Genomic DNA, 20,815 nt, shown 5'->3' with positions numbered 1-20,815 from the left:
TATATTTGCTTTGAGAAAGAAGTCAGTTCTTGAAGTCACCATTGTAGCAGCAAATCCATACTTGTTCACAGGTTTTACTAAATCATAGCAACCAAATAGCCACTTTTGATGTCTGCTGGCACAGAAACCAAATTTCAATGTTGCAACTGAAAGACCACTCCAAGTCTTTTCTTCTTAACATAATCTATTATTACCTTAATTTCTGAACTCTTCCTGTTTAGTAAAACATGGATGCTTTTCCCCTATTAACTTAAATAAATAGACAGCAAAATTAAAGTTTTCTGTAATTCCAAAACCTAAGCAGAAAGAACCAACACTCTACCAGATGAATAAAATTAAACAGAACCCAAACAGAATAAATACACACATTGGGCAAGTGCAGTAGTTGCTGACTTACTATTTCTTTATTCTTCTCTTTGCAATTTATTTCTTGGATCCTCTCCAAAATGGCCTTCTCAGAAGGTTTAACTATTGCAGACCCACAGCTGAGCAGGGTAGCAATTTCTTCTTTAAAAGCCTCTAAAGAGCTCTGAGCAGTCCTGGCCTCTTCTCTGCTACTCTTCAAGCTTGCATCCAACTCGCTGGAAGATTTCTTCAGATTGTGCAGCTCCTGCTTTGAGGTGTCCAAAGCTTTCTGGTTAACAGTCAGTTTCTCTTGGAGGTTTCTGTTCTCCATCTCTAAACTCTGCCTCTTTATTATAGCCCTGTCAAGATCCTAAAATGCATGAAAAATTAAACAAGATTTTTTTAGAATCAGTTATAAACCCTCTCCACAACACACAAATTAAGGAATTAATTGATTAAAAATTAACTCAGGAGCAGGTACTGCAGACAGAGAAACTAGGACCCATATTCCTGATACTTGCTCAACATAAGGGTCTCATAGGGGAACTGCCACTGAAATTGATGAAAACCTTAAGTCTGCTGTAATCACACTAAAGACTAACCCCTTATATTCGTTTGCAAAAAGGAATACATAAATAAAATTTTCAGGTGAATGAAACCAATTTTTTTTTGTAAAACTATTGAAATCTTACTTTTCCATCCAGACAATATGGCCTGAAAAACAAGCAGTGAAAAAGATGCATCACAAATAAAGCCAAAGTACTAAAACTGAGAGAGGAAAGGATGGGATAGAACAGAATATTTCAGTTGGAAGGGACCTGCAGTGATGATCAACTCCAACTGCCTGACAATTCAGAGCTGACCAAAACCAGAGACACAATCCCTGAACACGGTGATAAGAGGTGACCTCTGAGATCAGTTTATCTCACAAAAAGTTTATGTGACAGAAATTCCTGAGATTATTTATTCACAGAAATGAGAAGTGAGGGACCAGACAAACCAAGGCTTGGTTGGGAAGGAATAAAATATAGCCAGTACATATGTATCTATATCATTTGTATATAAATATTGACCTAACAGGTCAGACCAGACAGAAAGAACTGTGCATCCTGACCCATGACACCAAAATGAATTATGACAGAAAAAATAAAGAAAAATAACCATCTAAACATAAAGAATATTGTGTGTCTCTCCTTTCCACACAATACCAATATTAAGAGTGCTTACACATACATATACAGGAAAAATATTTGCAGCAAGACCAACTAAAAGTACAGCAAAGACTAGGTCTTCATTTCTCAGGGCATTTATTGATTGAGAAGAACAAATGGGAAAGAATATTATTCCACACATGAAAAAAATTACTACAGAGGATGGAATATTTACAGAGAGGGACTGGATTCCCCCGGAGGTCTCAGTGATAAGTAGAGGCTCAGTAAGTGGACTGATATGAGTTAAGGTTGTGCACACTGGAGTTGGAGAACTGTTCCTGAGCAGTTATGAATATGGTGATTACTCAAGGGTCTGTGTGTGCTTGCTGTGGAGCATAGCATGTCATTTGTACTAATGGTATACCTGCCAATCAAGCAGTTAAATCTGGGAGCATTTCTGTACATCAGCAGGGAAGATAGCCAAAAAAAAGGAGTTTGCAGGGCACTTTTAGTAAATAAAATATAAAAATACAATACTAAAACCACTAAAATTTTTAATAGCAGTGAAAAGGCAAACATACAAAAGCATAAATAAAAACAACCCCTGTCATTTAGGAAATTATTTGTTATTTCACATTTCTGAAGTAATTTTAGAATTGTTTTAGAAACAAATGTTGGCCTGATTCCTTGCCAATTTCTCTTTTTTATTCTAGACATGTCCTCTTAATAGAAAATTCCCACCTGTGCTCAGAACTACATTATGGTAATTACAGCAAAGAATAAAGAGTCATTTATTTCAATTACAGTTTTCAGCAGTGTGTATTTTTCCTTTCAGAAAGGCAGTGCTAAAATGGCTTGCCAGTACGAGGGAGCTTACCTAATCACCATCTTGTTAAATTGTGAACATCTGAAAACAAACATAGTTCATTAAAAAGATCAAAGTCTAAAATAAAGAAGTACAAGCCACCAAACAGTGGCTAGGAAACTGCCTGGCATAAAAGCACCTGGGGGTGCTGGTCAGCAGCAGCTGAGCATGAGCCAGCTGTGCCCAGGTGGCCAAGAAGGCCGATGGCATCCTGGCCTGGCTCAGCAATGGTGTGGCCAGCAGGAGCAGGGCAGGGATTGTCCACCTGTACTCAGCACTGGTGAGGACATACCTTGAGCCCTGTGTTTTCTTTTGGGCCCCTCAGCTCAGGAAGGACACTGAGGTGCTCTGGTGTCCAGAGAAGGGCAATGGAGCTGGTTACAGGTCTGAAGCACATGTCTGATGAGGAGGACCTGGAGGAGCTGGGGGTGTTTAAACTGGAGGAGGCTCAAGGGAGACCTTATCACTCTCTACAACTGCCTGGAAGGAGGCTGGAGCCAGGTGGGGGTCAATTTCTTCTCCCAGTTAAGAAACATAGGAAATGGCCCTGAATCGTGGCCAGGGGAGGTTTAGATTGGATATTAGGAAAATATTCTTCATCAAAAGGGCTATGAAGCACTGGAACAGGCTGCCCAGGGAAGTAAGTGGTGGAGTCACCACCCCTGGAGATATACTTAGGGATATATAGGATATTAGGGCACAGGATACTGTATACAGGATACTTAGGGACATGGTTTAGTGGCAGGTTTGGCAGTGCTGGGTTAACAGTTGGACTCCATGAATTTACAGGTCCTTTCCAACCCAAATAATTCCATGATTCTATTAATACTGACACCCCAATCAGCAGCATGCTCTCAATAGACTAAATTCAACTATGTATACATATACAAAAAAGAGCCCAGATTACATTAGTAGTAATAATAAGGTATTAAAAGAATGCAGGTATTTTCCAGATCAATTCTTATACCAGCTGCACCTCCAGTTACTACTGTTAATACCAGAAGGATTGCAAGCTAGTTTGCTCTTATCTCCTCTCTTCTCAAATTATTGTCTGGAAATATCTGTGATTCCTGCTGAAACCTGCCTCTAATATTTTTTTAATGACATCTTATAAAACAAAAACAAACAAACAAAAAAAATCCAGGTTCTGAGAAACTCATTCCTGTATTTATCTGTTGGGACAAGAAAAACCTAAAACCATTTGGCTCTCTCTCCTACAATCTAAGTATTTTGGTATATTCAAAATGTAGCCATGTTTCTCAAGTGCAATCAAAGTCCTTAAATAAGGTTTTCATATTTTAATTAACTCTTTTCATAAAATGGATTTTATTTTAATATGTTTATATTGATTAGAAACTACTTAGCTCTATTTTGTTCATTAACATAACAATATAAGCCAATATTGAATACTGTAGAGTATTTTCTTGGTTAATTTTGCATCAGTAGTACATGCAGATACATTTGTATTAATTAAAATTGCTTGCATACATTTCAAGTATGTTCTTTAAAGGTTTTGCACAATGCACATCTTTGCAAAACAAATGTTTAAAATAACACTTCAGAGGGAAATCACAAATATTTCCAGGTTGAACCATCAGCAAAAATGTGAAACAGAACAAGAAGGTTTACTCGTTCTTATGGTTCATCTGTGGCAATGCTGTATTTAAATTAATCTGGAAGAACACATGCATCCTCTTCTATATCTTAGGTAAATACCATAGAGGAATTTATTAAATATTAAAAAGAAACTTGCTTAGAGTAAATAAGACATTTTAGAAGACCTATAGACACTCTCAAAGAATGCTATAATTCTCTAATTATTATTAGCATAATCAGTAATCGCTCTCTGGAAATACAGAAAGAAAGTTTGGGTATTCTGATCCTCAGTCTAGAAATCTGGGCAGGATTTAAAAGTTGTTTTTCATCAAATGCAAATTTGATATTGAATGCAGCCATAATAAAGGTATGCACAATATTTACAGATTTCCAGAAGCAAAATTTTGCAATATTCTATCAGAAGCATGAGAAATTCAGAAACAAATAGAAGAATATATTCAGAAATAAATAAAAGTAATGGATTACTTATTGAATGTTTGGGTTTTTTGACTTTTATTAGCTTCAGGAATTATTGGCTTTTACTCTCTGCTGCTTGATATTGTCATGCATGGAGACTGAGAGGGGAACAGATAAAATGATTGTTCACTTGTTAATGTTCCTCAAATGAAGCCCAGCTAACTGCAACAAATACTCAAGTATTAAACATGCTAAAGAATATTTTAAATATATTAGCCTTAAAATGGAATTAACTGGCTTTCATTTTATTCAGTAAGAATTTTTGCATAGAGGCAGCTACTTCCTCTTGGGACATTTAAAAAAAAAAAAAAAGCACCTGATCAAGAGAAGGAATTCATAGAATTCCTAAGGAATGGGAGTGGAGAACTACCTGGCAATTAAAATAGGCAATTATTCAGAGGGGTGGCAGGGAACAGTGTGATGGCCAAATCTTGGTGGAGATGACAGACAGAACAGTGTGATGCTCTCTATACACTCAGGAAGAATTTTAAGAGAAAATTGGGGGAAATAGTGAAGATGGCCAAAATGTTTGACCCTGAGAGCTGCTGGTACACACAAGCAAGAGTCACTTGTACTCAGCCTTTGCTGGGTAAATTCACCTACAGGCAATTCCATTAATTAAGTCCAAAACCAGCCCAGAAACACTCAGCCAAGTATGAGTCTTCTGGCACAGGAGCAGTATGGATTTCTGCTTCTCACCTTGACAGGGGAACATGTCACAGCACATGCAGCTCCTTTCATGTGCTTAAATTGTGCTGCATGAGGTACTTGGTGAAGTCAGACTGCCTTATGCCACTGGTGCCCCTCCTGTAACCAAGCCACACACCCATCAAGGGAACAGAGGATCTCACACTTCACATGTGGGATCAAAGCATTTTTTGTCTTTTGCTTTCTTTTTCAGTACTGAACTTCTTCATATGATTTTGTGAACACAAAACCTCCTCAATAGATTTACTCAGTGTCTGCAAATCTGAGTTGCTAAACTGAAATTGCACTGGAGGAATCTGCAGCCTCTATGCAGATGGGGCTTTTCAAAGGCAATGCTTTTGAAAGGCAATGCTAATAATTTAGAAAGATATTTCTGTAAAATTGGTTAAATAAATTATGTATTTGGCACATGCAAAATAACGATAGGAAAATATTTTTCAGAAAACAGCTCAACTTGGTAAATGTTTTCAGAGTCAGAGTAAACTTGAAAAACAAGCCACAAATGGAGCCCTGATCTTGATTTAAAACATCTCCTGATTCTGGTTTACTGAGAAAACTACACGCTGTTCTTCCTCACACACCTGTGTTTGAAGTGAAGCATGAAAACAAAATGTTCGCAAAAAGGACCTATGTAAGTTTTCGGTGCAGGCTCTCTCTCTGTTCCATTGAGTCTTAGAAAATTGCACACAGCTTGGTAAGAACTATTTTCAGCAGTAATAAAAATTTATTACCCTTGCGGTACTTACATTTATCTTACGCACAAATTCTTTCTTTTCCAGAGCAGGCTGCCAGCTATTTCTCATCTCCGAAGTATTTTGCTTACAACCAGATCAGAACACTAGATCCTTCAAAGTGGATGGTGGGTGTCTCTTCTTCAGGAAAAGAGGAATGCCAGGGGTGGGGAAAATGCTGTACTACTTTGGAAAACTCACTTGCACAAGGTTGTCTTTATGTTAAAAATTCCTACAAACTCAATCACACACAACTCAGCTATGCATTTGGCAGTCTGACTTTCTTATTTTCTCACGTTCTGGCCATCAGCTTTAACTGCTCTATTTCACCTGCAGGAAATCTTCATTCTGGCTTCACTAAACTGCTTCCTTTCCACAGACATCATCCAAAGTGCAGAGCAATAAGGAAAATTTCTACAGAAATGCACTTTGTTCATCCATCCTTTGAAATATACGAACTCTTAATGGGGAGTGCTCCTGGAGCAATTCAATCCTTAAATCACATCCTTCACAAATCATAGCTAGGTGAATTTGGAATACCTGACCTACAACTTAACTTACATTTCTCATCTGACCATCCTTCCTGCTGCACAGATTTCCTCTAAGGCTTCCCAACAGTGAAACTTCTTGCTCTCCTGCAAGAGCCATTCTATTGCTACAACTTTTGGGCTATGGTTATGAAATACAAATTTATAATGCAGTGAAAAGATAATCTAGGGTGTATGGAAGCCAAAACACTTAACCTGCCAGTGCTTTAAGAGAAAGAATAGTGTCCAATCAATTCCTTTTAATTTCTCATTAGAATTTTTGTAAAACTGAGTCGAAAAATTCTCAGAAGACTTGCAGTATCAAATAAATATTATTTTAAAAAGCATTTTTCACCACTTCATACTTGTGCCTGAGATATTAACAATATACACATTAATTTATTTACATGTGTGTGCAAGCACAAAGGTTACAACACTAAGAAGACAGCAAAAACAGAAATTTGCAAACAGCATTGAAAGCCATCAAATCTACCTCAGATCTATTTTACAAATTGTTATTGTTTAATCTTCGTATCTCACTTTCAAAAAGTTGAAAATAACCTTAGAAAAATGTCCTTTTTAGGAAAGACCCTAATCAACGTAATTTTTTCTCATGTAATTCCTATTGAAAATTAATTTGAAAACATTTGAAAACCAGACAAGCATACATGCCATGCAATTATGTACCTTACTAAGTTTTTCCATGTCTTGGTAGTGTCCTGCTGCCTTTTTCTGCTCCTTGGCCACTTCTGAAACCAGCCTCATGATAGTTTCTCTGTTAGCTTTAGACTCCATCTCATGGACATTCACAGCTTCTTGAAGAGCAGCAACCTGGTGTTTTAGTGTCACATTTTCTTTACATATTTCAGAGACCTTGAGAAATAAATCAAATATTAGTAGCTTCTTAAAAGCTCTTAAAAATTAAAAATATTCATCCCAGTTATACCTGCTCCTAATCATGCCAATAAAGACTCAATGTTTCTGGTGACCCCTAGGTCGGACTTATAACTGCACTCGACTGCCCCTTTAGAAAAAGAGTAGAAAGACAATTAAAATAATAGAATTATATTCCCACTATAAACGCCCACCTTAGCTAAATGTGATTCAGATTTGCTCCCACACAGACTTTATGATGTATTAAACAGGTGGAGAGCTACTGCAGCTGCATGTCCATGCTTGACACGAGGCAGGTCAGAAAACAGACCTTGCAGCTCCTTCATGGGAAAAGCAAACCATTCCAGCCTGGCTTTCTAAGATGTGTGCCTTTCATTTGGAACAAGAAAGCTGCAATTCATGCTCAAAACTTTTTAAGCACCAGAGGTTGGAGTTAGTAACAGATATTTCATATGCACATTCAAGGACGGGGCCAAACCTGGTGCGCTGACATTATGAGCAGCCAACACCTTGGAAAAAGGAGTCCTTTCCAGGAGGATTCCAGGGCTGTTTTGGTACACTATGCTATTTCCAACCAGTGGAATAGACAAATGCGGGCACTTCAAAGAGCGAGCAAAAAATGTACCCTGATTCCTGCTGGCAAGACATTTGTTAAGACTAAAACAGATCAATTCTGTCTTAAATAAAACCATAATGTGGAAAAGAAGCTAAATAGATGTGCCAAGACCCCAGGAAAACTAGTTGCTAAGGTTTCCTAAGGCACAGCTTTCAGCACAAATTAGATTTCCCAACTAGATTTATTACTACTTTGTTAAAAGACATGAAAATATGTTTTTTAAAGCTCTAATGATTAAGTTATTAATTAGTAAAGCATGCAAGAGTGCATCTTGCGTGGCAATGTTTTTACAGCATCTATTAAAATTTCAATGTGCTTGTAATATTATGAGGGCGTACACTCACTGGGATACATACCTAGATAATCTTGATTTATTAAGACTGTAATCTCACAATGACATGAACATTATGAAATAGAATTTCTCCAAATATCTATTGTGCTCCAAAGTAAAGAAAAATCGAGATCAAAGAGTGGACAGAAGATGAGTCAAATGCATAAAATTAGAATAAAATTACTTTCAGCAGCACTGACAGATGTTAAAAGAAGATACAAGCAACTTTCTTTTCCTAAATGGAAGCTTAGTTTTGGAACTTCAGAAGTATTCTGAAGAGAAATTATAAATTTTTATTATTAAGTCTCAGAAGCACCACAAAGTTATTTACAGCATTTTATTACAGAACACAGAAAAGGTTGTTTTAGGGCATGCCATTTCAGATGTTTGTATTTAATGGCATGTCAGCTCAAGATAAGAGATAAGATCTAGCACTACAGTTTACACATCACCTGTTGACCCCCACATTAATGTTTTAAGGAAAGCTTTTAACCAAGTATCTAAGCAGGGCTGTATGTGGGAACTACAGGCTCATAAATTATTTATGCAGATAAGGGAGACTGAGTTCACTGAGGCCTATTAGTCTTCAGCACCTTTGAAAATTAGCCCAGTAGGAAAAAAAAATTCATCTTTAAATGATAGCACTGTCTGCAAACCATAATTAAATACCAAGATCTTTATTATTTGCTTTACTTCTGTGACAACTAAATATTTTTCTGTTAAATCACTGTAGAGAAACATTTGCCTACACAATCACCTTTGATGTTAAATCTTCTTGTGGTTTCTCTTTTTCTCTGATGTCTACGTCCAAGAATCCAGAAAGATGTGTAAGGAGCTCTTCATAGTTTTTACTGATTTTAGAAGCTTGAGTCATGTTTTCTTCACACTCATTCAAATATTTACTAACCAGACAGAGAAAATATACACGTCAGGATGAATGTTCCCTGAAAAAGAATTCTAGGCAAGATACATTGTCCCAAGACTATTGCTAGCTTCTGCATACCACCAAATGAATTTTAAAAGTTACATTTAATTCTCTATATCTGTTATGTAATACATATAACTTTTGCAGTTGCCTTATGTGTAAACATCTCTTCATCATTGCTTTTGATAAACACTTAAAAAAATCTTCTATGATCCCAATCTCATTCTCAGCATATTTGAATAAAACACAAGAACTAAGTGACATGAATAAATAGTGCCCTCAAGATACTACAAGCAGAAATTGCAAGTAAAACCTTAGAAAAAGTAAGTGGGGGGAGAGAGTGATCAACTCATAGCAAAAATATGCAAAAAGCACATCCCCTCTCTCTAAAGAAGCTGACAGAGATGATTACCAAAGTTCAAGTAAAGAGAAGCCTTTCTGGACCAATGGAAGTGTAAGACATCCAGAGTACCTGTGAAGGGAAGTTTACCAGTAGAAGCAGAGATGGGAGACACTACTTTGCTGTGCAGTACTCTGAAGCACTACTTATGAAAGGGATGTATTCAAAAAGCATCTTTTGACTACCACAAAGATATTAAGAAAAGGGAACTTTTTGCCAGCAATTTCATCACAATTTTGCCATCAATTTCACTCAACAGGAGCCTATCACATGGATGCATATCCCACATGAAATGCGTTCTCAGCCTTAAGAGCAGGTGTCAGTTTGTAAATACTCTACGAGAACAACAACAAATAAATTAACAGTGAGTTTAATATAAATGTGGTTACATTCCTTCCCTTGCCAGGGACAACAATGGGTCCAGCAAACAAGAACCACCACAGTCTGATTCGGTAGGAAATGGAGGAAAAAGTCTTGCTCATGCTGCTGAAACACACATCACTTATGAAAAACTACAAACAGGATAGCAAAACCAGCAACCAAACAGAGCTCAAAACAACCACTACTGTAATCCAAATGTCAACTCCAGTACCTCTCACTAACACCCACGAGTCAGGTACTTAGTGGAAGAGTGCAAGACATGGTAGATTGGTAGTGGTAAATTTGCAAGACAAGCTTCCATTTGAAAAATAAGGTTCTTTCTAAAGCAAGTTCTTCACTCTAGAATAAATCAAGACCTGAGATGTAACCAAATGCATGCCTAGAGCAAAAAATATTTTATTGAAACTCATTTGCTTATCAGAGTGTAGCACTATTGTCAGTTTTTAAGGTGGGTCCAGTAGTCATTGCTGGACTCATTCTTTTCCATGTCTGATTTCTTACTCTCTCAGCTGGCATTTAACAGGAGCCCACAAGACTCCAACAGGAGATGCAGTGAGTGCAAACACAGTACATTGAATGCTTATAAATCAGTAAGCAAAACAGACAGTCCATGAAAAGATTTAACACATAACCTTAGGAGGGGGATCAGCACAGCTGCTGAAACCTGCTGCAAAGTGAAAGACAGGGGCAGAATAAAGAGGGGAATGGAAAACATTCATTACTGCTCTGGGCACTGTGAGGGCAGTTCCACATAGTGCTGCACAGTACACACTGTGAGCCAAAAGAGCTCTGCCTTCTGCAGCAGACACTGTCACCCAGAACACAAGCACCCTCACAGCTTCCTCACCTCTGGGCACCTTCCTTTCCTCTGTAGCCCCAACAAAACTAAACCATGAGATGATTGCTGAACTGTTGTTGTGAGGAGGGATATATCAGAAGTGAAAAGGTATTAGGCTCAGACGTGCCATATATGCATGCCTATATGTCAGAATATTATGTAAGATTGACCACCCACAACTGTTCTGTGGCTCTAAAAAACTGAGGTATCCACTAACAAAACCATGCCTGCTGCTAAAAATAAAAAATGTGAAGTACAAAGCACTCATTTGATAACTTTACGAATAATCTAATTACCTGCAGTAGGGCCGCAGAGGTGTGAGCCCCTAGAAAATAGGCAATCAGGTACAAAAAAGTAGAACACAGCTTTTTCACAGTTTTGCTAGCTCTTCAGAACTAATGAGCAAAGAGAAGGGAAGAAAAAAGAAGAAGAAAAAAGCTTTTGACAGTTCACACTCTAAAAATACCATGGCAATAGACATGTCGAGCAGAAAAGCACCATTTTCAGTAGCAGAGGTGCACATCCTGGAAGCCAATCAGAGAATTCACCAAACATTTCTTACTGTATCCCCAAGGTATAGAATGTAAATATGCACTTCATGTGTGTTGGCTTGCTCTTCCCTCTCATTAGTGGTTTTCAGTGAAAATCTTTTTTGAACACCTAATTAGGACTAGTCATGTGCCAGGCACTACCAGGGTGGCCAGAATAAGGGACTGAAGTTCACTCAACACATTGGTTAGTGTGAAGTGACACATGTAACCATCAGCTGAGGACAACAAAAAGCTTTGGAAGCAAACACTGCATATTCATGATCAATCCAGCATGTTTGTTCCTTCCAAATGAGCAGAGTCACTATCCCTGTATCTCTTCCCCTTTGCCAGAAGTCCAGTGGCACACTCCAGGTGCACAGTGAACCAGAGCTGGGATTGGTAGAGGTGGAAATCAAGCTTTTTTTTTTTTTTGCTCACTTCTCTCTTCGAGCAGTCCCCTGATCACCACGCATCAGCACAAACAAAACTGATTACACAAGTATTGTATGCCAAAGAGAGCAGCCAGGACTGCTCTGGGAGTGACAGCAGAGATTTATGCCCCTAAAATTGATTGTATCACTTTAATTGCAGGCAAGTATGAAACACAGTATTCCAGAAGTTTTCTCCCAGTGAGTTAGGCAAGCAAACAGGACAGGAGGTTTTTCTTCCCTTTCCTTCTTCTTCTTTTTTTTTTTTTCCCTGAAATAGCATTTTAAAGAATCTTAACAGCCATTATGTAAAACTGCACTCTCCAAGCAGGGCTTTTGGCAAATTCAAATTTCAGCACCTTCCACACACACAGGCACTGTAACAGAATTCAGAACTTTTTCTATATCGACAAATTCTTTTTCTATATTGACAACTGTACCATTCCATCATCCTACCCAAAAAAAAGTTGTTTCTTATCTCACGTGACTCTTACTTTAGTTCTGCACTTTTCTCATGGAGCTCCTCCTTCAGCTCCAAGTTTTCCTTACATGCCACCTGAGCTGCCAGCTCAGCCTGGTTTTTAGAAGCAGCGAGCACGCACAGCTCTTCTTCCATCTCCTGGATTCGTGTTTGCAAAGAAAGGAGGCGAGACATCAGCCTAGCATTGTTTTCCTTATGGCTTTCAGCTTCAGCCTTCAGCTCTTGAAAAGAAGCTTCTTTAGAGATCATGCTCGACCTGAGTTTAAGCAGCTACAGATAGAAAAGGAGAAAATTAATAAAGAATAGTTTTCTCAGCCTGAAATAACATGACTGTATTATAAGCTTAAAACACATTTCCATCACTACAAGACTGAGTAGAGGGACACAACTTTACTTTCACATAACTAGGAAAAAGCAATGGAAGAGGTTTGCAAAAACAAAAGCTGCTGTTGGGTAACACAATACAACTTTTCAAGACAACATCTTACAGGAAAATAAGTTTATTTACTAATTCAGAATTTAGGAAAAGTCTAACTTAAGTTCTGCTGCACAACCTTAACTCATGTCTCCTATGTATCTGCATTACAGCAAAGTTATTAACACCACTATTCCCTCTTTTTTGCCTGCCGCCTGCATGCTTCCAAATCTGGTGTTCAATTCCACAGATAATCTAGAGCCGCAGGGAGTTGTAACAGCAAAGTATGCTGCTGTATGAGTGTGGGGCCTTTTGATGGCTTGAGGCATATTCAGAGGCAACTAAATTTTTGGAGCATTGTATGGTAGGCACCCCCTTCCCATCTTATGCAAATAGTTATTTTTGGGTATGATAATCCATAGCTGTATTTACACAGAAACAGCAACAGAGCCTTTTAAGGAAGGGTAGGAGGAGGAAAATCACCCTAAATGTTAGAGACCTCTTACAGGGATGACGTTAGAGCTTTCCAAGAGCCCATGGAGTTCAGTAGATTTTTCTCTCTCTCTTTGTTAGAAATACCATTTTCCATTGAACTATTTCTATTAGAAGCTTCTCTAGGAGACTGCACTTGAGGGAGACTCACCAGACAAACAAAATTTCCATATGATTTTTTGTTATTAGGAATAAGTAATTTAAAGTGGACTTTTTTGTCACAAGAAGTGTTAAGGCATGTTTCAGCTTTCCTGACAATTCCAATTAAAAGCAGCAAGATGCAACCTGAAGAACTTCTGTCCTATCATACAAAATTAACAGGCAAATAGTTTAGCCAAGTTAACTGTTCTTTATGGTGAATGACCGAACTTCTAAACTGTGGCAAACATTTTAAGGGGAAAAAATATTTAAGATATTGAACTGCAATCCAGAACAAGGGGAAATTCACTTCTCTGTTGGGAGTCTTTCAGTATGACCCAAGATACTCAGAGAAATTTGAGAGCCAGGTGAGCCAGCAGAACAGCAAATGCCTTGGAAAAGGGAGGTCCTGCTTCTCCTCTTTCCAGCCACGCACGCTGTCCTCATCTCCCTCACACCAGCTCTGAGTTTGTCTGACTCCCCTACAAACAACTTCAATAACAACGATAGAAAATAGCTCACTTCTTCTCTTGCAGAGGAGAAGGAGAATCACAGAGCAAAGGCTAACACTGAGAAATCAGGGAGGAGGATCAGCCTTGCAGCAGCAGCAGCACAGCCTTCAATAAGTTTATGCTTCACGTGCAAGCACAGCTCTATCAGACACTCTGGAGCAGCACTGAGTTCAAGAAAAGCAGCTTGGCTTTTTCCCGGGTTCGTGGGCTTCATTTCCATACTCCACCCTCCTCTTAGTGCTAGAAGAAGCACTTATATGGCTACAAGGTGAAATAAGATTGGCAAACTGATCTGGCTAAAAAGCAACTCAGAAGGAAAGGAATTATTTCTCAATTGCATGGACACAGCAGTGCACTGTAAAAACTAAACACACATCTGTGCTGGGACAAGGGGTGGGGCAGTGTGGGGAAGGAAATGAGCAGCTGAAGGAACAATAGCACTGCTTTGCTTGGCAGCTGGACCAAGCTATGGTATCTTAGAGTGTTCATAACCTTAAAATTTCTCTGTGGTTCAACTCCCCATGTGATATTTTTTCATCTGTCCATTGTCTTTGTGGTCAGTTCCAATAGCAGAAAAAGCAAGAATAATCCCATATCATGAGTTTTACAGAGCGCTCAGCAGAACAAGGCTCTGACCTCAGCTGGGTCATGAAGGTCTTTATTAACCAGAGCATGAACAGCTGCTTTTTTGACTATGCTTTTGCAAGCACTGTCTTGAAAAATCTATAAATCAGTCAGATGTTCTGGCAATAAAGCCATTCAGCATTTCCAGTAATAAATTCTTCATATGAGAACATTAGATTCTGTATGGCTTCTTAAAATTTAAATTTAAGGCACCAGTTCTGGATAAATGTTAAATGTAGGGGAACCCTGCAGTGACTGCAGGATCAACTGATCAAATTAAACCTTAGCCAACAGCCACTTATGCCTGTAGTTCTGTATGTGAATTAATGTAAGCACTTCATGCCTTCTAAAGGCACATTTTACTCCACTTTAAAACTGACCACTGCCCACATTGCTGACTCCAATCAAATCAATTTTAACCAGTTATATGTTTAAAAAAAATCACTTGTGGAAATAAGGCAGCTCTAAAAATTACCCTGTAATAAATCCTCTCATTAGAAACACCATCTACAGAGCAGGAAGAATAAAAAATTATGTGTATGTGTTCTTCAGCCTCTCTAGCTACAATCAACCTCATTAGTACAAACACAATTTCACTGGTCACAAAAGCAGAGCACATTTGGAGAGCTATAACTTGAATAAAAAGGAGACATGAGTAAAGATGAGCAGCTAGATCTTAATTCACCAGCAGGAAGAGGAGGATATCTATCTGAATGTTTATACAACCACAATTTAATTAATTTTCAGCTTTAATATAAACAAATTGCATTTAGATGATGATAAAAAGCTACACTGCTTCAAGTCTTCCAAATACAAACTGTAATCAGTTCTCGATCACAGAAGGAAACAAAGTAAAACTCACACAGACATTCTAAAAACAAAAATCCAAAAGTTCTGTAGGAAAAGCAAGTTTTGGAGTTTCTGCAAGCTTTCTATTCTCCACATAAGGAAACTGCAAAATATCCTCAGGTTTGGAGAAGGATTTGAAATTATTTTTAGCTGTACCTCTGACTGGGCACAGTCATACTTCACTGAAAGTGCTGCAAGTTCACTTTGAGCAGTTTCAGCTGCAGCTCGATAATGATTCATCTGCTCTCTAGTGACAGGAATATCCAAAAGAACGTGATCATGAGATTCCTGTGAAGACAGAATGAATACAAAACCTTTAGACATCACATTTTTGGAACATTTCTCCTTCAGTGCTTTTTCATTTGATTAAGCTGTTCCAGGGCATTATTCCAAATGTTGCCAAGTATTATTCCCAGAGTAACACACACTTACTGAAAAATAGGTTAAAGACTCGCTTTTCTATGAGTCTCCACCTTCATCTCCAAGTTCAGCCACCAGCACCAGTGCTAAAGTAAGATGGTCCCCCTCAACACTCCCATGACCTCCTACTGCTTGCAGCTCTGGCTATTTCCAGCAGTTTCTGTATATTTAGTAACATTCAAAAGGCCCCTTTTCTACAAAATTATGAAGTTACTCTTTCAATCTGTATTAACTTTAAATCCAAAGGGAGTCCTCAGGGGTCTCTTATGCAAAGAATCACTTTGGTTTTTAGACTTCAGTTACACCGCACATCCCCTCATTTTTCTTTCAGAAGAAATGTTGAAAAAAAAGCAATGGCTATCCATCCTCTCTGTGCCACTCATGATTTTTCAGATTTCTATCATATCTCACATCCACAGTCTCTCTACCAGGCTGAAGAGCCCATGCCTACTCAGACACTTGTATCTGCTCCTACAAGTCACTTTTTGGCTTGCCATTTGCTTTCTCACTTCTAATCCTTCAAGGTTAGAGATCCTTTTGAACTCCATCACTTGGACACAACTTCAGCTTCCTGACTGATGCTTTCTCATTCCCAGCCACCACCATAATGACTACCTTTCATTCTTTTTCAAGTCCTGATTCCATGGCAAGCACTGCCTCTGTCTTTCTAGTACAGTCTCCTTCACACCACTTGTACAACCCTTTAGCTGTACCCTTTAGATTTTATAGTAGGCTTTCTCCTTTTTGTGATGTTCTGCTCTTCTGCAGTAGAGAAGGAATGTGCTGGATGTCTTGGCCTTTGTTACTTAAGTCTTTCAAGATGAAAATTCAGACCTGAAGTCTTGGTAGAGTTTCATTAGACAGAACTTTTTTTCTTTTTTCAATCAATAATAACTAAAACCGATGAAATGTAACCTCTTCAGAACAGAACTAAGTTTAGGCTATGCTGGAAGCACACATGGCAGAGAACTGAACATGAGATTTGTTCTCCATCAGCTTTCACACAGGACTAAACCAAGACTGCAATCCTGATACATTTGAGTATTAATTACAAAATGCAAAACACCCCCAGATAATGACTGCTTTTGGAAAAAGGTATTGCAATGGAGACAAAAACATCTTCTCTTCATGTTTTAATACATCAGCATCAATTTTAAAGGTGAGATAAATTACAAGTTCAGCCCCTACCCATTCCAACTAGGAAAAAAACACCCTGAAGAACTTTCCAAATATGTGAACATCTAGTAAAGTAATTACCATGCAACACATGGAGAAATCCCTGAGGAATAAGGAAAAACTACTAGCTTAGACCGCAGCAGAAGACAAATCACCTTGGATTAGTTGCTATAATATCACCAGCTCTATTCTTTAATCTTTCCTCCCTGTGTTAGTTGACATTAGATTAGACCCATCAAGTTTAATTGCATTCATCTCCTTCAAAGACACTGAGCTGTGCTCTTCCACAAAGGTGCTGCCACTCTCATCAAGCCAGACTGACACACGCAGAAAACTCACGGCCACATAGAACACAGCACATTATCTTGGAGATAAAGGGGCTGCTAATTTTCTCAACACTTTATCATGGTTCTGAGGGAGTGAGGGAAAGCATGTGCCATCTCCTTGCTGCTCCTGTCTTACTTTTGTTTCACTCTGCTTATTTCACATGTACGACCACATAAAATTCTTTAATGTAGAGGGCATTTTTCTTGTTCTGTAATACACCAGGGCTGCAAAAACATGGATGGAGATTGCAAACAGTAACACTGGGTATGATGGTTATGTATGTTATTACATTTATAGTACTGCAGGAATGCTGGTTTTTCCTTTTCTTCCCAAAAGAAACACAACTTACGACTTTACAGAAAGAAGGCGTACATCTCAAAAGTGGTGAAATAAATACATTTCAGAGCATAGCTGAAGAAAAGAAGCCCTGGTTCAGCAGCAATAATCAATGTAACAGTTTTAGAGCTGAAACTTCCAAAATCTATGCATTTCATACAAATTAGATTTTTAAATTATGAACACTTTAAAATGCAGCTACACATCCAGAAGGATTTAAAAGAAGTTTAAAAGAAGCCAGGTGCCAAGGTCAACAGGATTACTGTTTGCCTCATCTATAGTTTTAGCGAGATTTGCAGAGGCAGATCTCTGCATCCTCCAGTGCCTTGGTAAATGTAAAACTAATCATGGTAGCACCACCCTAGGAAAGTTGATATTATCATCATACTTTTAGCAGGAAACATGCATGCTCTAAAATTAATAGTTTTCTATGTTTCTGTGGGTTGCCATCAGCCAATCACAAATCTGATCTTTAATCAGACCTATCACAGAACTCAGTTAAATTCGCATGACTTTACTATAGGGGTAGAATTTGTAATGCAGATGTGGTATTTTTCTATCTGCGGAAAAAAAATCAGATTTTTGATGTTTCATGAGTATTATGTAATCTATACTGATTTTTGTTAGGAAAATAGAATTAATGAAGTGTTAAAAGAATTAGAGAGAGTAGACAGAAGGAGTCTTAATATATTAACACTTAATCAGCTCTAAATAACCTAGGTTTTGGGTGTTTCTCCCACTCACATTAATTTTTTTGATCTCTTTCCACTTATCTGCAAGAAAATAAAGCTTTCATCTAACTTCATATGCTAAACAAAAGCTAAGCCCATATTTACAATACTTAAGAGCAATATCTCTCAGACCTTCAGATTTATTAGTAATAGGTGTTCTTTAGAAGATCAACAATATATGGTGATTTTTATTATTGTTGACCATTTTGTTTTGACATTTTTTACCAAATAACTGCTTTTATCTCCCAGCCTTTAGTTGGAAAACTTCATTTGATTCAGAAACAACAAAACTACAGCACTGTTCAGTAGTTTTATACTTATCCATGTACTTTGAAATCAGCCAACTGTTAAAGTCACTCACTCCCATTCTGCTTTTGGCAGCTTCTCCTTTATTTCCTGTTGTATTTCCCATTTCAATGCTGCCAAACGCCACCACCACTGCCATTGCCTGCACACAGCCCAGAGCCCTCTCCCAAAACATATAATTTTTAAAAACCTTTTTTGAAACTGAAAGCCCCCAGTAGGCATTTAAACACCCATCACCACCCTGAGTGAATTGTCAATGCCCTGTCATAGACTGTGCTCAGGGCAGGGATTTCTTCTTCCCATTCCCAAAGCACCAAAACACATAAGGGTTGACATACCAAAAATGATGACTCACGAACCTTTGTTGACTTCATTCTTCCTTTGTTTCTACAGAACAAATATGGGGAGGAGGGAAAAAAGGTTGAAAAATAATGATTGTAATACAATGGCATATGACATTCTTTTTTCACTGATCTGCTTTACTAAACTGTATCATAGGTTACCATCAGCAAAATTGGGCATGCAAGCAGAACACCTTGGGAAAGTTTCTCTAGTAGCCTATGAGCTCTGATTGTCTCCACAGTATTCAAACACACATCTAACCAAAAGAGGCACATTCACGTTGGTTTGTCCCGGGTACATTCACCAGTTCAGCTACACAGGCAGCCTTCATGCAGTGATTGCTTCCTTTGCCACTGCTTTCCAGGTGCTCCAAGTTTTTATATCACCTCTCCTTTTGTCCTGCACCTCTTCTATACTGATACATTTTAAAAGGATCTGAGTGATAACACAGGATCTATCTTAACTGAAATACATCTTTTTTCCCCCTCAGATGTTAAGGTAATCAGTGGGCCCTTTTTACCTACATATTTGTATAGGAATTGGTACAGTGGTTGGACTCAGTGAGCTATTCAATGATTTTTATAAATCCCAGTGTCATAACTTTTCATATTCTGAAATCAAACAAAATCAGATATCCCAAATCTGCAATGTTTTTTCTCAAGACAATGAATATTCATGAGTGTATACGTGCATAAAATTGTTCTAACTTCTGAAAATAAAATGTAGCAGCAGATTATTATTATTATTTGTTGCAACCAGAAAGATGACATCCAGCATGAAATACCTGGAAGAATGGGTAGTTGAAAAATTTTCACACTTGGCTGCTGCAGATTTTTCTTGGTATCAGCCAGCCAGCATGCACATCATCTCAGAAAAGCACAAAGCTACAAACAGCAATGAGTATGAGAAGGTTCAGACACTATTCCACAGTGACTCAGATTTTGCTTACATCTATAAAAACAGACTAAAATGAATCATACATAACTGATGAGGCTGGAAAGGACTTTTGAGAACATCAAGCCCGACCTGTGACCAAACACCGCCATGTCAAACAGATCACGGCACTGGGTGTCATGTCCAGTCTTTCCTTAAACGTGTCCAGGGATGGTGACTCCACCGCCTCCCTGGGCAGTCCATTCCAATGTCTAACCGTCCTTTCTGTAAAGGAATTCCTTTCAATGCCCAACCTAAAATCTCCCCTGGCACAGCTAAAGACTGTGTCCTCTTGTCCTGTCACTGGTTAGCTGGAATAGGCCAACTCCCTGACTGGAGTGACTTCAGGGGGTGGGAAAAAATGGGTTCACAAGTTAACTGTCTTGTATGTATATTCTGGGGCTTCTTTATAGATAATACTTTGCCCAATTTGCCTATCAGGGATCTCAAAATTATATATTAACAGAAATCAAAATTTGCAAGTAATATTTCATAACTATTTCAGATCTGTCTTGCTTGAACATTATAAAGCAAGAAACACCCAAATACTTTTGATTACTACCCACTCAGTAAAGTCCTATTTCCTCTTGTTGATTCCTTCTTGTAACTAGGCCAACTCACTCTTTGCAGCATTTTTTTTCTTATTGTTATATACCAATGGAGTTTTTCTGCATTAGTGTTAATGTAATCTTCCAGAAACATGTAAAACTAACTTAAGTGTTTTCAGCAGCTCAAATAAATTACCAAAGAGATTTTCTAAATTCCTTTCAGAAGGGTACTGCTCAGCTCTACCCTCCTCCCCTTGCAGTAATCATTGAAAAGTATTACTGGAAAGATAAAAATCACTCCTGCTGTTCATTGGCCTCAAAGAGGCCAATTTTGAGCTTGATTAATGGGCCCAAATGAGAGCTCCATTACAAGCAAAATTTTAGTCTTACCTACTGCTACTACTACAAGAAGCAGTTAAAGCATTTCCATCTTGTGTTTTTC

General features: G+C 38.2%; 1 protein-coding gene across 3 annotated transcripts in view; it reads right to left on the bottom strand.

Annotated features, from left to right (window-relative positions):
• Positions 1-20,815, bottom strand: part of LOC129118949 (damage-control phosphatase ARMT1) — a 46,582-nt gene that overhangs the window by 11,208 nt on the left and 14,559 nt on the right. Inside the window, exons 1-7 of one of the 3 annotated variants that reach the window (XM_077175379.1) lie at positions 19,677-20,359; positions 18,889-18,937; positions 15,411-15,542; positions 12,238-12,494; positions 8,999-9,143; positions 7,088-7,273; positions 398-715 (exon numbers count right to left, since the gene is read on the bottom strand). In XM_077175379.1, the coding sequence (XP_077031494.1) occupies positions 398-715; positions 7,088-7,273; positions 8,999-9,143; positions 12,238-12,494; positions 15,411-15,542; positions 18,889-18,924 (1,074 nt within the window). In that variant the 5' untranslated portion in view covers positions 18,925-18,937; positions 19,677-20,359. Of the gene's footprint in view, positions 1-397; positions 716-7,087; positions 7,274-8,998; positions 9,144-12,237; positions 12,495-15,410; positions 15,543-18,888; positions 18,938-19,676; positions 20,360-20,815 lie in introns of those variants that run through there. The other 2 variants (XM_054630591.2, XM_077175381.1) reach the window with 2 other exon arrangements.

This window comes from Agelaius phoeniceus, chromosome 3 (assembly GCF_051311805.1).
Source record: "Agelaius phoeniceus isolate bAgePho1 chromosome 3, bAgePho1.hap1, whole genome shotgun sequence".
NCBI lineage: Eukaryota > Metazoa > Chordata > Aves > Passeriformes > Icteridae > Agelaius > Agelaius phoeniceus.
The sequence above is the reverse complement of the archived record's forward strand: the minus strand, read 5'-3'. Positions and strand labels throughout refer to the sequence as shown.